Source organism: Protomyctophum bolini (assembly GCF_963924005.1).
Source record: "Protomyctophum bolini genome assembly, chromosome: 14".
In the NCBI taxonomy this organism is placed as follows: Eukaryota; Metazoa; Chordata; class Actinopteri; order Myctophiformes; family Myctophidae; genus Protomyctophum; species Protomyctophum bolini.
Genome location: NC_137875.1, coordinates 10,417,109 through 10,431,322, shown reverse-complemented (window position 1 = coordinate 10,431,322; position 14,214 = coordinate 10,417,109). Strand labels below are relative to the sequence as shown.

Sequence of the window (14,214 nt, the reverse complement as noted above, 5' to 3'; positions counted from 1 at the left end):
TCCTACTGTAATTATGAATCATTCTCAATTTATTAAATTAACAAAAGAAGATTTACAAGTGATTTGGATTTGACTGTAACGGGGAAGAAGAGCTCTTTGGACATTTTGTGAGAAAAATAGGGAGGTGGAGGAAGGGGGTGAGTGCAACGCACAATCTAGTTCTCACAGATTGATGCCTACAGTACATACAGTACTGTATTTGTAGCCCCCTCCCCCCCACACCGAGTCTATTCCCAAAGTGCTTATGAGCTGTATATAGTGCTTCCTCTTCTTCATGAATTGGGGTCGAATCATCTCCCCTTTGAAGAGTCGGGGACACCGCGTCCAATTAACCCCATTACATGTTATTAGCCTCTTTCTTCAAGTCTTCTCTCTTCAAAACCATCATGACAGCTGTCTCCCATTATGAGCGACTTTCTCTTGTGATGTTTAATAAGAGACTGTCCACAATTAAAAGGGTGTATAAGTGATTTGTCAAGTGAGATGTAGTGAAGTTGAACTAAAAGCATTGGAAATTGGAAATACTAATTAGTACAAATACCTTTTAGTTTTAATTGCAACTTAAGTAAATGTAGTTACTTTCCACAACTGCCAATCTGTTTACTAAAGAGCTTGAGAGATAGGGAGACCCTATAGGGCCTACCAACAGGGGTGTTAACATATGTGTCACGTGGTAGCGGCCGCCATCTTCGATGGCATTTCTGGTTTGTTTACAGTCAGCAGAGGGAGTTCAACAAACGAGAAACTTGCAAACTGACATCTCACAATGGTGCAGAGTTGCTCAGTATATAAGTGCAACAGCAGGCGGTCAGATCGAGGGAATGGGAAAGAAAACAGCATTGGATTTTTACTACATTTTTCCTAAACAATATTATTTAATTCGTTCAGAGATAGACTGATAGCCCCCCGCTATTTTTTGCCCCCCGCAGAATTGTGTTGCTACCAAAAAATTCTAAATTGACTTAACATACATTTCACAAGTTCACAACAAGTAATGATTGTAGATCACTTGTAGATTGGCTATTTTCAAATATCTGATCGAAGGATATAGGTTTAAAGTGCTCATGTGGTCGGTAGGCACTTGTTTTGGGCTTATTTCCGTAAAGACCTTCTCTCGCAAACTGTCTTCGCTGACGTGGGAGTGTAGCTTTAGTGTAGCAGATCCTTTCAGTGAACAACACACACAATGACAGCAGAACCCTGACTGGCTGACCTGAGTGGATTGGAACCTTATTGTGTACTAGTAGAGTTTATCCAACAATTTCACGTCAACACGGCTATTGTGAATGTGAAAGTTGAAACGGGTCTAATATGCAGACACTTCTCTATCTGTCCCTCCACGGATGCTGGCCTGTCATAAACACATGACACACAGGCTCTCCATCACCTTAGAAACGTTTTGGTGAAATCGCATTTGTGGCGTGTGACTGACAATTCACGTACTAGGCTACAGCATTTTGTCTTTTTTACAGTTACAATAATTACATAAGAGCCTGATTGGAATTATTTGAGATCATTTTAATTATTCATGATTCAGAATAATTTCATCTTCTATATAGGAATTCATTTATTGAAACAAATAGAATACAGTCAAACTTGCCGTTAGGTTAACATCTTTAAAATGTTCCCCACATTTTGCTAAGCAGCATGCTGAGCAAAATCAGGGAACGCTATGCAAAATCCCCCTATGGGTATACAAGAGTAGGCCCATAGCATGACATCATGTAATCAGATTAACTTGAGTCAAACTCGAAACATACAAACTTGAATGCATTTTGACATTCAAAATGCGGTGCAAAGCGGTGCGCTTTGAGCATGTAGACCTGCTACTTTTGCTATTTGACATATGAGGTTTCCTCCCGACTCAGACAATATATTGAAGTTATTTGGTTTGTGTGTGTGTGTGTGGGGTGGGGGGAGCGTTGTGTTACAGCGGCAGTGCAGGTTTGCATAGTAAGTGCAACCTTCTGTCGCAATCATCTGCATGCCAATTCATCATTAAAGTAATTGGCTATGTCTGTCATCGTGACAGACCTAGCCAATTGGCCTCCCAGTCCCTAAACCTCTGACTTAATCACTTATTTTTATTTGGAGTGATGTGTCCTTTCCATGCTATTTTCTTGGGGGGGATTACGTTGTCAAATTGGGAGTGCATCTGTGTGGAGAAGACTTGCTATTTTGACGTGTGTGTGTGTGTGTGTGTGTATACACACTCCAAGCATGAGACCACCACCAGTACATAAATGTTATCCTTTATGAGCAGCAAGGAGTACAACATTTTTATCCATGTTATCCTTGCAGCTGTGCAGTCTGCAACCTCTGCTGAAGGCTATACATTAATTGGGCTTGGATAGCAAAAGATACAAAGTGGTAGTTTGATTTTGTGATTTTGTCTCTGTCCTCATATGTTAAAAAAATAGCGAAAGTAGCAAGCTATATCTGCTACTTTTGATGATATTGTGTGACGTAGTGTGATACAGTGTGTGAAGTAGTGCATTAATTTACAAAACCTTCGGTCGCAAAAAAATTATAGTAATACAAAAGGTCAAAATATGGAGATAAGAGGTTTCTTGCCCGACCGCAGCTATTTGTTCCATGCAATGTTTGATGTTCCACGGACACAACATTTTCACCCTGAAGTCAGAACACACTGTGTGACACACTGACTGGACAGTGTAACACACTAGTACTGTACGTCTTGGTCTTCTGGGCTGTTGTGCTGCATCCTTGCTGTAATAATACTATTACGACGTGACTAAATCCCCATCTAACATGTTTCCTGTCCACCCTGGACGAGGATCCCATCTTTTGTCTGGCTGGTTTGTCCCCGGGCATGTCCTTATAGGCACATTTTCAACCAAATGTCGTTGCCGTCTGGCGGAAACATAAATGGTGCATTTATATAGCGCCTTTACATAGATTGTGCATTACATTCACCCATTCTTCACACATACATTCATACACCGATTGCGGCGGAAGCCATGCAAAGTACCAACCAGCACATCGGGAGCAATTTGGGGTTCAGTGTCTTGCCCAAGGACACTTCGACATGTAGATAGGAGGAGCCGGGATTCGAACCGCCGACCCATGGATCATTGGACGACCTGCTCTACCTCTTGAGCCACAGTCGACAAACATCTTATTTGTCCTAAATGAATATTAATAAGTAATACATTCTGAGCTTGTCGATCTGCTACTTTTGCTATTTTTGAATTTAAGATCAGTAGAACAAATACGTTATTTTACTTATATTGATAATTTAGTAGTAATTATGTAAGGTTTTGCCCACTCAAATGTCAAGTAAGGCTATCCAACGTTGAAGCTGCCACTACCTACTGGCGAAATGTGGAATTGCAGCACTTTCATGGAGGTGGACGGACGTTCATGACGTCATGTCACGTGACGTGCGTAAGCCCGGACCTCAAGACGTTAGAATCTCAATCATTGCACCCGTGTGTAACAGCGCTACTGTTTGTTTTCAAGTGAGAGAGAGACGGCTCTCTCTACTCTGCTACTATTTCCTTTTAGAGACTTTTTATATACAAATACTGAAAAATTTATGTTTTCACATTGTTTTGGCATCTATTGTTAGATATTCCCGTGTGATGACCACAGATATGCTCTAAAGTGTGAAAAACATATTTTTCATTTCACTACGTCTTTTAAGGACTGCACGAATAAACTTGACTTTGGCATTCCTTCCAATAAAGAAATTGTGTTTGTGTTCTAAAATAGTACGGTATATCTTTTTTATACTTTCTTTCCTCTCTCGTCCAGGTCCAAGGACCTGATCAAGGAGGCCATCTTAGACAATGACTTCATGAAGAACCTGGAGCTGTCTCAGATCCAGGAGATCGTGGACTGCATGTACCCCGTGGAGTATGGCAAGGACAGCTGCATCATCAAGGAGGGAGACGTGGGCTCCCTCGTCTACGTCATGGAGGGTAAGTCCAAAGATGGTGGACAGTCATATAGTACCAAAGTCCTGGCATCACTCCTTCATCCCCTGGGTTGCGGAAGTAATTCACATTGGGAATGACATTGGGTCATGTTAAAATCATCTCATGTAAGCATTGCTGTCCAAAAAGGTCTCTGCGATATTGTCAGGGAGGTTTCTCTATCGTTTATGATAGTCAGTCACTCATATTTGATTCGGTTTGTTTTAACAAATTGTAACTAATTCGGCGGCAATAACATCAGCGTTTTCTTGCCGTCCGTTGAGTCTTCATATTCATATTAGTCAAACCGCCGGGATCATTTTGTTTATTTTTTTAACACAGTTCTTATTTTTGACTCAATATAAAATGGGAATTCATAATGGGGGAAAAAGAACACCATCCAGGTAGGTGTAAAGTACGTCTAGTCAGTCTTTGGTGCTCTAGAACGATAGGCTATCTAGAGGTGAAATGGTACACAAATGGATATAAGTAGATCCCTTGCGAGTGTTTTGCTGGGACAGAGGAAAAGAAAGTTGATTATGTAAATTTCCTTCTCATAGAGCGTAATATTATGTGGCTTGTTGTGGCGATTGGATCCAACATTTAGTTCAGTAGCCGTGGGGTAGCCTTTGGAATTATTATACTCCAAACTGCTTCCAGTCTCCTAAAAAGGCGACCACACTACGTCAGCGATTACATTTTTGTGTATACCGCACAATTGTTCTGTAATGACGGTTATTTCTTCTTATTGCTGTATACAACAGTACATTTGACAGTAGGCCTATATACTGTACGTCATGGAGATCAGGGACGTCTCTGACGATTTGGTTGCCCTACTCGCATATATTTGTGCTGACCCCCCTCCCGACTAGAGCGCTGCATTATCTCATGCAGATCGGCTACTTTCACCGTTTGCGAGGACGCACACATGGGCGTGCGTCATTTCGCGGCGGAGCTGCGGAGAAAAATTGTTATTATGAGGGTCGGCTTGGCACATTTTGTTGCCCACCTCAGCGTGTTGCCCTACTCGCAGTGCGTATTGCATACGTAGCGATGCAGATATGAGAAGTAAACCGGAGATGGCATGTCTTTCTTCTTGTTATGTGTCTTGGGTAATGCTTTACTTGTGCAAGACGTTTCTATAAATCAAGATCAGAGTGAGGATGATGACACCTAAGTACACCTAAGTATCGCCATCTTTTTATGTTATTTTTTGTAAATTAAATGAATACTTGATTATACTATTGGGGCTTGTAGATCTGCTGCTTTTGATACGTTTGAATTTGAATCCTGAAAAGTAACAGTTTTGGACATGAGGTTTTCACCCGACAGGGATGATCTCAATGTTCCCTCTAATGTGTCATCGGTCTGAGCAAACACTCCAACCTTCTGAGCGCAACTTCAGAAATGCTTGAGAATTTGCAGTAGCAAATTGGCGGTCCTTGAAATTATGGGGGTTAAAATAAATAACCATGGAGACGGGGCTTGGTTTAGAAAAGCCTATAATGTTCCCTCAAATAATATATTGAATAACATACATTTAGGCTTAGCCTTGTAGGGAGGTGGACTAGTGAGAGATGAGATTCTCTCTCCTTTATTGTGAGACATTGCAGGTGTGTGTGTGTGTGTGTGTGTGTGTGTGTGTGTGTGTGTGTGTGTGTGTGTGTGTGTGAGAGATGACATAACACAAAATAATCAAACCACTTGGCTACATAGTTCTGCACTGTACACTCCTGAGCAGTTAGAACATTGAGGCAACACATGTCTAATTGTCCTGATTTATATAGTTGTTTCTGGTCTCACTGGGACTTGATCAGTAAATCATAGGTTAGCCAAGACCACCATAGTGTAAGAACTAAAACCACGAAAAAGCTGAAAAAGTCCTCCTTGGCAGTAATGAGTTAAATATGCCATGGATCCAGGCTGAAAACACTATTTCAAACTATTTCAGTTTCTCTTCCTCTGGTCCATGAAATGTCACAAGAATAGAATAGCTAGAGTAAGAGGCGGTAGCCGACTGAGCAGTGTTGATTTCGTCGACTAAAACTAAAAATGTTTGTCGACTACCTTTTTTCACTGGCGAAAACTACATGAAAACTAAGCTATGATGACTAAAACTATGACTAAATATACTGTCGATTTTGTCAACAAATAAAAACTAGACTAAAATGTTAAACCGGGACTAGTGCACAACTATTTGCACAACTATTTTCAGTACGTATAAAATCAGCCATTACGACGGCATCAAGGCCCGCCAAAATACATTTTGGTCGACTAAATCAACTGTAGATTTAGTCGACTAAAATCTTACGATATTTAGTCGACTAAAACTAGACTAACACTAAAACATTCCAGGTAACTAAAATGTGAAGAAACTATGACTAAAACTAAAATCGAAATTTCGCTGCCAAAAACTGCGACTGAGCAGGTTTGGTGTCCTTAGATAGATAGATTTCATTTCGGTCCATAAAAGGAAAAAGGAGTACATACAGACGTACATTAAAATCCACTAATAACTAGTGGTACCGAAAAGGTGAAGGCAGAAGCCGAGGCTTATTGCGCCTACCCTTTTTGTAAATTACACTAAGCAGAGAATATTGTCAGACATAGATTTAATTAAAAACTAAGGTTCTGGGCATTGATTGTGAGAAATCTAAGAAATCTAACCCGGGCTTAGATTTGGCCTATATTATGAAAAAGAAGAAAAAACCAAAAACAAAGATACCTAACATAGGTTTAACTAAACATTCTAAATAAACATTTTAAATAAAGCCTTCCGAGGCGGCACAGATTTTCGGCCACAGCTCGTACTGCAGCTGCACTGCAGACTCAAGGATGTATATGTTCATATACTTGGTTCTCATTATTGCTCATGATGAAATTGTATAATTTCTTTCTACTCTCTACACAGGAGAGCTGTGGACATCATCGTTTGACAGATTTGTTTTTCAAACAAGAAAATAATTGTACCATATTATAAGGAGAATTATTGAGGACCAATTATATGAAGATGCATGAAGTCATCCTTCTTTACGGCTAACTTTGGGAAACTTTGTGCTGTTCTTTCCACAAAACGTGTGTGAATCTTTGTCTTTGAACAATGGCAATGACGACTATGACTTATTTTCTTGTGTTAAAAAAGGGGTTTCCCCCACCCCACAAGTTGAACAGCAAAACAGATAATACATTACAATACATCAAAAACAATAATAATAATAAATAAAGCAAGACAGGTACTTTACCATTGGAAAAATTAAATTAAAATAACAGTCATCAGAGATGTTGGCATGATTTCAGTTTTTCTAATGCTGTGAATAAGATGTCAAGTGTGTTTTCTTGTGCCCCATTGGATGGAGCTAAAGAGAGTTCCAGAGAGATCATGTCCATTAAAGATAGGATCCATTGTGAGACCTAAAGTTTATGGGGAGGTTTCCATCTTAGGACGAGCAGTTTTTTTTTGCAGCTGTCAGCCCTAAGACGACTATGACTTTAAACATTATTTTAAAAGTGTTCAAATAGATGGGAGAGTCCACCTGTGACCTTCAGGTCCTGTTCCATCTCCGACACTCCAAATCATCCAAATGCCATTGAACTTTTAGAGAAGAGAATGAGTGAGATCCGTGATGGAGTGAGCGATCAGAGAGGTATAGATGGGACAGTGACATTTAAAGGTTAATATTCTGCCAGGTGCGGACATCGATTCCCCTACCTACCGGACGAGTTGTTCCATATAGGCTATCGATTTTGATTATCAAGAGGGCAGGACATTTCCCTGCTTGCTCTCAGTGGCTGAATTCTTTTTTTTTTTTCATTATTATTTTTTAATATAGCACTAAACCGTGACTGAGTAGTTCTTACACACCCCATGAAGCCTTGAATTCATGGAGGTTTGTTTGTTTGTTTTTGAGCCATTCCTAAGCCAATAATTTGATGACCGGGTCAGTAACTCAGCAGGAGACTATTTGGGTCTCCTGCTGGAGAGTTTAACAGGAGGTCCCGGTCCCCTGTTGAATAATAATCATATTCATAATCTCACATTTATATAGCGCTTTTCTGAGTACCCAAAGACACTTTACATGGGGAGCAAGAGGAAGCAACAATTAAAAACAACTTTATTAGGGGGGACAAACATTGGAAAGAGTTAGCTAGGGAAGGCATTATTGAAGGGATGGGTTTTGGGGAGTGCATGTTGAAGACCCCTGGTTATTGAAAAATGGAAAATTTGACTTGGTTACTTTCCACCGCTGTGTTATTTCATTACTCAGTGAGTCAGTCGGTCAGTAAATTTATTGGGCCGCCGGCGCTGTTGTGGTCCAGCCAAAAAGGCTGAGCACTGATCCGGGGTAATGCTCCGTGGCTAATGGCCTCAGTGCATTTGACATTTTTTATTAGGACTGTCTCTGTGATCAGTGATCCCAGGTCAGATTGATGTTAAAGGCATTGTTTGAATAGGAACGCTGCAAAACAAAGCAAGACATAACTCTAGAATGAAGGGAATCTACCAACGCGCCTCAAACCTGAAACTCTGGTTCGGGGCTTCACAGGGACAACAGATGCAGAAGGAGGAGAGGACTCTGGAGCAGCACAGACATTTCAAGCCTTTTATTAGGTGCTAGTATACAAGAAAACGACTAACGTTTAGACCTTGCGGTCTTCTGCAAGACTTAATTGTGAGGAGGTAAAGAGCAGATAGGTCAGGTTAAATTTGGTCTCGCGAGCCAGACTGTTGCCTCTCACAATTTTCAAATGCTTCCGTCATACAATCTGGAGCAACAGGAAGTTCTGAAAATGATCAGACAGGATGTGACGCTGATGTCTCAGTTTTCGGAAGGTGTAGTTCCAGACTCTGAATAGCATTCAGGGATTGTGGATTATGGTTGTCTGGCTCTGCAAGACTAGGTTAAATTCAGTACAGACTCAGAGTAAGTTCTTACAGTACACAGGAGAACCTTCAAGCACAGTTCTACTGTGAATCACGCTTTACCCGCATTTTAATCAAATATTCTACGCTGCAGAGATTTTCTTATTACCTTTAGAGCATAAGCTGAAGTATTTGGGCTTTTGATCCATGAAAATCCTGCGAAAAAACGTTTGTCCGTTTGTTATGAACGATCGCACCACCCGCCATCTTGGTGCGCCACAAGACCGCACCACAAGACCCTCCTCCATGAGGCGTTGTACCCCGTTCATTTGCATTGGCCTCAATTTCCCAGAAGCCCTAGCAGCCCACAGCATGGGTTGATTTCCGGTTTCGTCATCATATTGTGCCATGTTACGAGCTTGTGGATCTGCCGCTCTTTGGCGTCGTAATGGATGATTTTACACTTGGTTGCATGCTGAAATGGCAGATCTGCCATTTTCAATTTCAGCATGCAACCGAGCATAAAATGACTTGTCTGTTAGTTCTACTGGATCTCTTCTCCAGTAGATGCTGTAACATTTTAGCCTGATTTTTATTTGTTTCAATATATTGAGTCTTAGTTTTAGTCATCGTAGCTTTGTTTTTGTTTCGTTTTTATTTCGTTCTGGTCAGTGAAAAATGGTAGTCGACGGACATTTTTTCGTCATAGATTCAGTCGAAACTCATTCACGGTTCCCTGGTAACAAGGAGCTATTATTCTGAAAGCTTACCAACAGGACAGCACTGTGTGACCAACAAAAGCGTGCGTGTGTGTGTGTGTGTGTGTGTGTGTGTGTGTGTGTGTGTGTGTGTGTGTGTGTGTGTGTGTGTGTGTGTGTGTGTGTGTGTGTGTGTGTGTGTGTGTGTGTGTGTGTGTGTGTGTGTGTGTGTGTGTAATAATGAGACCTGCTGTTCTGCAGGTGGCTTGGGGTTGTTGTCACAGCGGATGCTAAGCAAGCATTGAACCACCCCTCTCTCCACGTGCCCCGTACAGCAGTGGCACTCAAACCTTTTCGTGTCAAGGATGGAGCCCCCCAAATGATATGTATTTATTTTGTATGACAATTAGTAGGACAATTGTTATTCCGATTGAACATTGGAATATATAAGCACAATGGACAACAAGGGTCAAAATGTAGAGATGAGAAGGGGCTGTGCTGTGCTGTGCTGGGTACTGCCTGTACACTCTTTGTATGACATGATGAATTGGGTTCTCTTGATCAGGACATCAGAGAATGTTTAAAAAAAAGAGAAGAAAAGAAACAAATGTGAGAGAACAGAAATTGTGTGGGGACTCTGGGGTTGGATTAGTGACATTGACGGAGTAAAGGATAGTCTGTGCGCTAATGATATGACATGCTGCTGTCTCCCCCGGCACGCACGCACGCAGGCACTCAGGCAGGCAGGCAGGCAGGCACGCAAGCAGGCAGGCAGGCACACATATATCTTCAAGGTCATCTCTTTACAGGATATATTCACAGTATACATTTTGTATGGTATGCACAGTGGACCGTAGGCGTTTGAATAATTTTAAATGACAATATGAAAATAATGGTATGGAGACGGAAGCCTGCAATAAAGATCAAATGATCTGAGTTGGTTTACTGTAATACACACGCACACATGCGCGCGCACACACACACACACACGCGCTCACACACACACACACACACACACACACACACACACACACACACACACACACACACACACACACCTTCCTTCACCACTCATTTTCTAATGGGTTTTATACAGGATTACAATCCCACACAAACACAGATGTAGTATTCCATGCTGGCACGAACATAACCTACAGACGCACATGTACATGCAAAAGTACATTTGCCTCCCAGATGTAGGGGAGTAGAAATGTAAAGTAAAAGTACTTCAAAATTGTACTCAAGTATAGTACTTGAGTACATGTACTTAGTGGCTTTCCACCACTGCACACAAAGAGCACTATAGTAAAGCCACAAACACTGCCGTCATGTGCATACCGGCTGGAGTGGGGTACAGGCTTTAGTTCCGACAAACTATTGATCCGAAAGCTCAATCCCTGACCTAACCATAACCGCAAGCACGGGAGCAGCGCATGTCGGACCATCGCGTTTTCGCATCGCATGTCCTAGCGCTTCCGACCTTTGGTGTGTCGGATCTGCATGTGCACCCCCTGGAGTATTGCTGTCTGTCTGTCTGTCGGCAAAAAAAAGAAAAAACAGCACCCTCTGCTGTTTGTTTCCTTTGAATTTGCCTCTGGGGGCGTGGCCCCAGTAGAATGTGTATAATATAACAGGTTGTTGGCCCGTTTGGCCCGGCTCAGCCCTCCACTTCCTGTGGTGTGCCTGTGTTTTCATTCTCACTATCAATAGTGTATACACATTCTGAATGTCCTTGCTGACAGATTCGGTAGCGCAGCACAGAATCTGTTCTTGAGAGATTAGTCTGTGTGTGCTTAACCTTTTCGCTGCTATCTACGTTTATAACCGTAGCTAGGCTATCGGTACCTAAAGGTGCTAAGGTGCTGTTCGTAGACAACCGTATACTTCATATATGAAAGTGGCGACCGTCAATTTACCTTTTAGCATTGCTCCGGTTAGTATGGAGAGTCTCTGTCCCCACCAGCTATGGCATTTTTTTATCCAGCTCCATTGAGCTTCCATTATAACAGGATTTTCAAAGCGCTGTATCTCAAAAGGTTTGAGTGCTGTCCATGGTGAGCCGTCACGCATTCCGACGATCGTAAATCATTTGTGAGTTTGTATCGCATCGCTGAGCAAATGTAACTGTTTGTAATGATAGCTAAGGGGTCTGAGCTAATGCGACTGATCACTGTGCTCACAACAAAAGCCCCCACCTCCCTGAATAACCCGGACATGAAACAAGGAGAGTAGAGTTATAGCGGACGGGTGGCATTCCTTAGGTGTGCTTATGCTGCCACCTAGCTGCAGCAATGAAGTTAAAGGGGATTACGACTCATTTTCAACATTGAACTACTATGTCATCAACTAATTTACTTCCAGCCCTCTCCCGGCCCCTGTTCTCCCCTTGCAATGCATTTTTTTCTCCCCCTTTTGTTTTTTGTTTTTTTTGTTACATTTTGAGTAGTTGCAGAATATTCATCTTTACCACGATCGCATCTCTCTCTCTCTCCATCTTGAAGTGTGCTTCGTGTGCTTCATCATTAATTTGCAGCCGACCCTGTCCTTAACTGTGATGAGTTGACTGTGACGACGTGTGAAGTGTTGGCCCTGCAAGGATGTCCTCAAGCTTTTACTATAGTGCCTTTGACAGCCCTTCAGCAATCAGCCACCTTTTAATCCAGTCCGCCAGGTTGGCTCTCCTTTGCTAACCCTGTGTAAGTACGCAGTAGTGGGGAGTTGGTGACTGGCACATTTACTCAAGTACTTAATGGACAACTCCTGACTAAATTACAAATAGGATAATTTTTCTCTCTCTCTCTGTCTCTCTGTCAGTCCAGTCTGCAGTGATTTCACAATTTTCTAATTGAATTTTGAATTTTGATCGATCACAAACGGTCTGCAGGCAATCAAGCAAATGTGATACTTAATATTTATAACAAATAACAGCAACACAAGCAGCTGTTCATTTAACTTTGAAAACCAGTCATTTGAGCTGCACTGCAGGGCAGACTGGTTGGGCGGTGGTTTCTGATTATATCAGTTATGATCAGGGCAACAGGTTTGTGTTCCATAGTTATTCGTACAGTAATATAGAGATGTTAAATTGCTCATAGATCATCAGACAGTGTCAGCCCCAGAGACCCCTCCTGTGACAGCTTGCTTGACAGTCAGGCAGGTTGAAGAAATTGGGTACAGTAGTTGTCTTCTCTATGTCTATGGACTTTGCTTGTTAGAGCACTTTAGGGAACAGCCAAGTCTATGGACTCTTTGTTTAGTGCACTAAACGCAGTGAGGCAGCCACAGTGGGCACACTGTGGCTGTGTAAACATTTTCTCATACTTTATCTAAAGCTTCTCTGTTGCTTTAAATTATATCAGTATTACATGAATGTGAATCAGTGAATGTATTTGTTTTGCGCTGGCATAGTAATGGCATCTTCTTAATTGGCCTATTTGTTGTAGATCTATGATCTTCATCAGAGCATGTATACGCATATGTTTGCTTGTGTGCGACAACGAGGGCATGGATTGGATACGTGTGTAATGAGCTTAGAAAAAAAAGAAAAGAAAAAAAGACTGCAACAAATAGTGATATACTTATCGGCTCCGCTCTATGCTATGAGGGCTGCTGGTGTCTGCTGGGGACAGTGGACATGGGGGCATTTCTGCTAATATAGACCCTGTGTCAAATCATTGATTTAGAATCAATATAAGTAGGACAATGAGCCCATTTGTTAATTTGTCTCACGTTGTCCTTCAACTTGTCAACGTTGAGATACCTTTTTACTTTACTTGAGTATTTACCGTACTTCATCCTACCGACTTCACTACTGCCAGTGAGGAGCCCCCACCGGGAGGACTTAGAGCTTCCGTACCGCTCCTCTCACCCAACACTCCCTGGACATGTACAGTAGGCGCTCGTCAAAGCCGGATCCACCACGGACGGTGGTTTCGGAAAAAAACACAAATGCAGTGAGAGGACAGTGTGCGGATAAACACCACCACACTACTCCTCCAGTGGCTGATGACTGCTTGCTGCTATAGAAGGGAAATAATGGGTAACGCAACACAGTCGTCGTTCTGTTATATAAAAACAGGGCAAAATGACATGCTATTTCCTTAAATAACACTCCCAGTACGTCTCTCGCCACCGCATGCACGTATATGTAAAGCATAACGTCGTGGAACCGCCGTCTCTATCTATTGCACCTAAGTGGTGTGATCCATCATGTAGTGGCGGTGTCAGGAAATATCAAAACACAGGAAAGCACTCAGCACGGGCCTGTCGTGTTTCTATAGGAGGCATGGCTGCGCCCCGGCACCATTCACTCACTGTAAACGTAATGGTGTGTGTCGTTGCTTTTATGACATATTCTATCTAATGCTTTTTGGGGTTCCCCCCCCAAAAAGTAACAGTTGTCTCGGTCTCTGTATTGAGTTGTGCTATCTGCAGCCACTTGGATATACTACAGTGTCAAAGAAAAACATCAAAATGAGCAGATCCACACATTTTCGATGCTTTTGAATCCTGAAAAGTAACAGTTTTTGACACACAAGGTCAAATTGAATACATATCAATTGCATGGAAGGGTTTCAGGAAGCATCACTGATAATAGAATAACTCACTCTGGTGTCGAACTCTGATTGCAGGACGATATGAATGCCCTGGGCTGGTTGCCATGGTGACAAGGTGGATGTGCGTGCGTGCGTGCGTGCACGTTCGTACGTACGCGCGT

General features: G+C 42.1%; 1 protein-coding gene across 3 annotated transcripts in view; it reads left to right on the top strand.

Annotated features, from left to right (window-relative positions):
- LOC308328722 (cGMP-dependent protein kinase 1) overlaps positions 1 to 14,214 on the top strand; it is a gene marked incomplete at its 5' end in the record, with an annotated part of 153,833 nt that overhangs the window by 21,832 nt on the left and 117,787 nt on the right. For all 3 annotated transcript variants that reach the window (XM_080782824.1, XM_080782823.1, XM_080782822.1), the window contains one exon: positions 3,778 to 3,944. In XM_080782824.1, the coding sequence (XP_080638950.1) occupies positions 3,821 to 3,944 (124 nt within the window). The remainder of the gene's footprint in view (positions 1 to 3,777; positions 3,945 to 14,214) is intronic.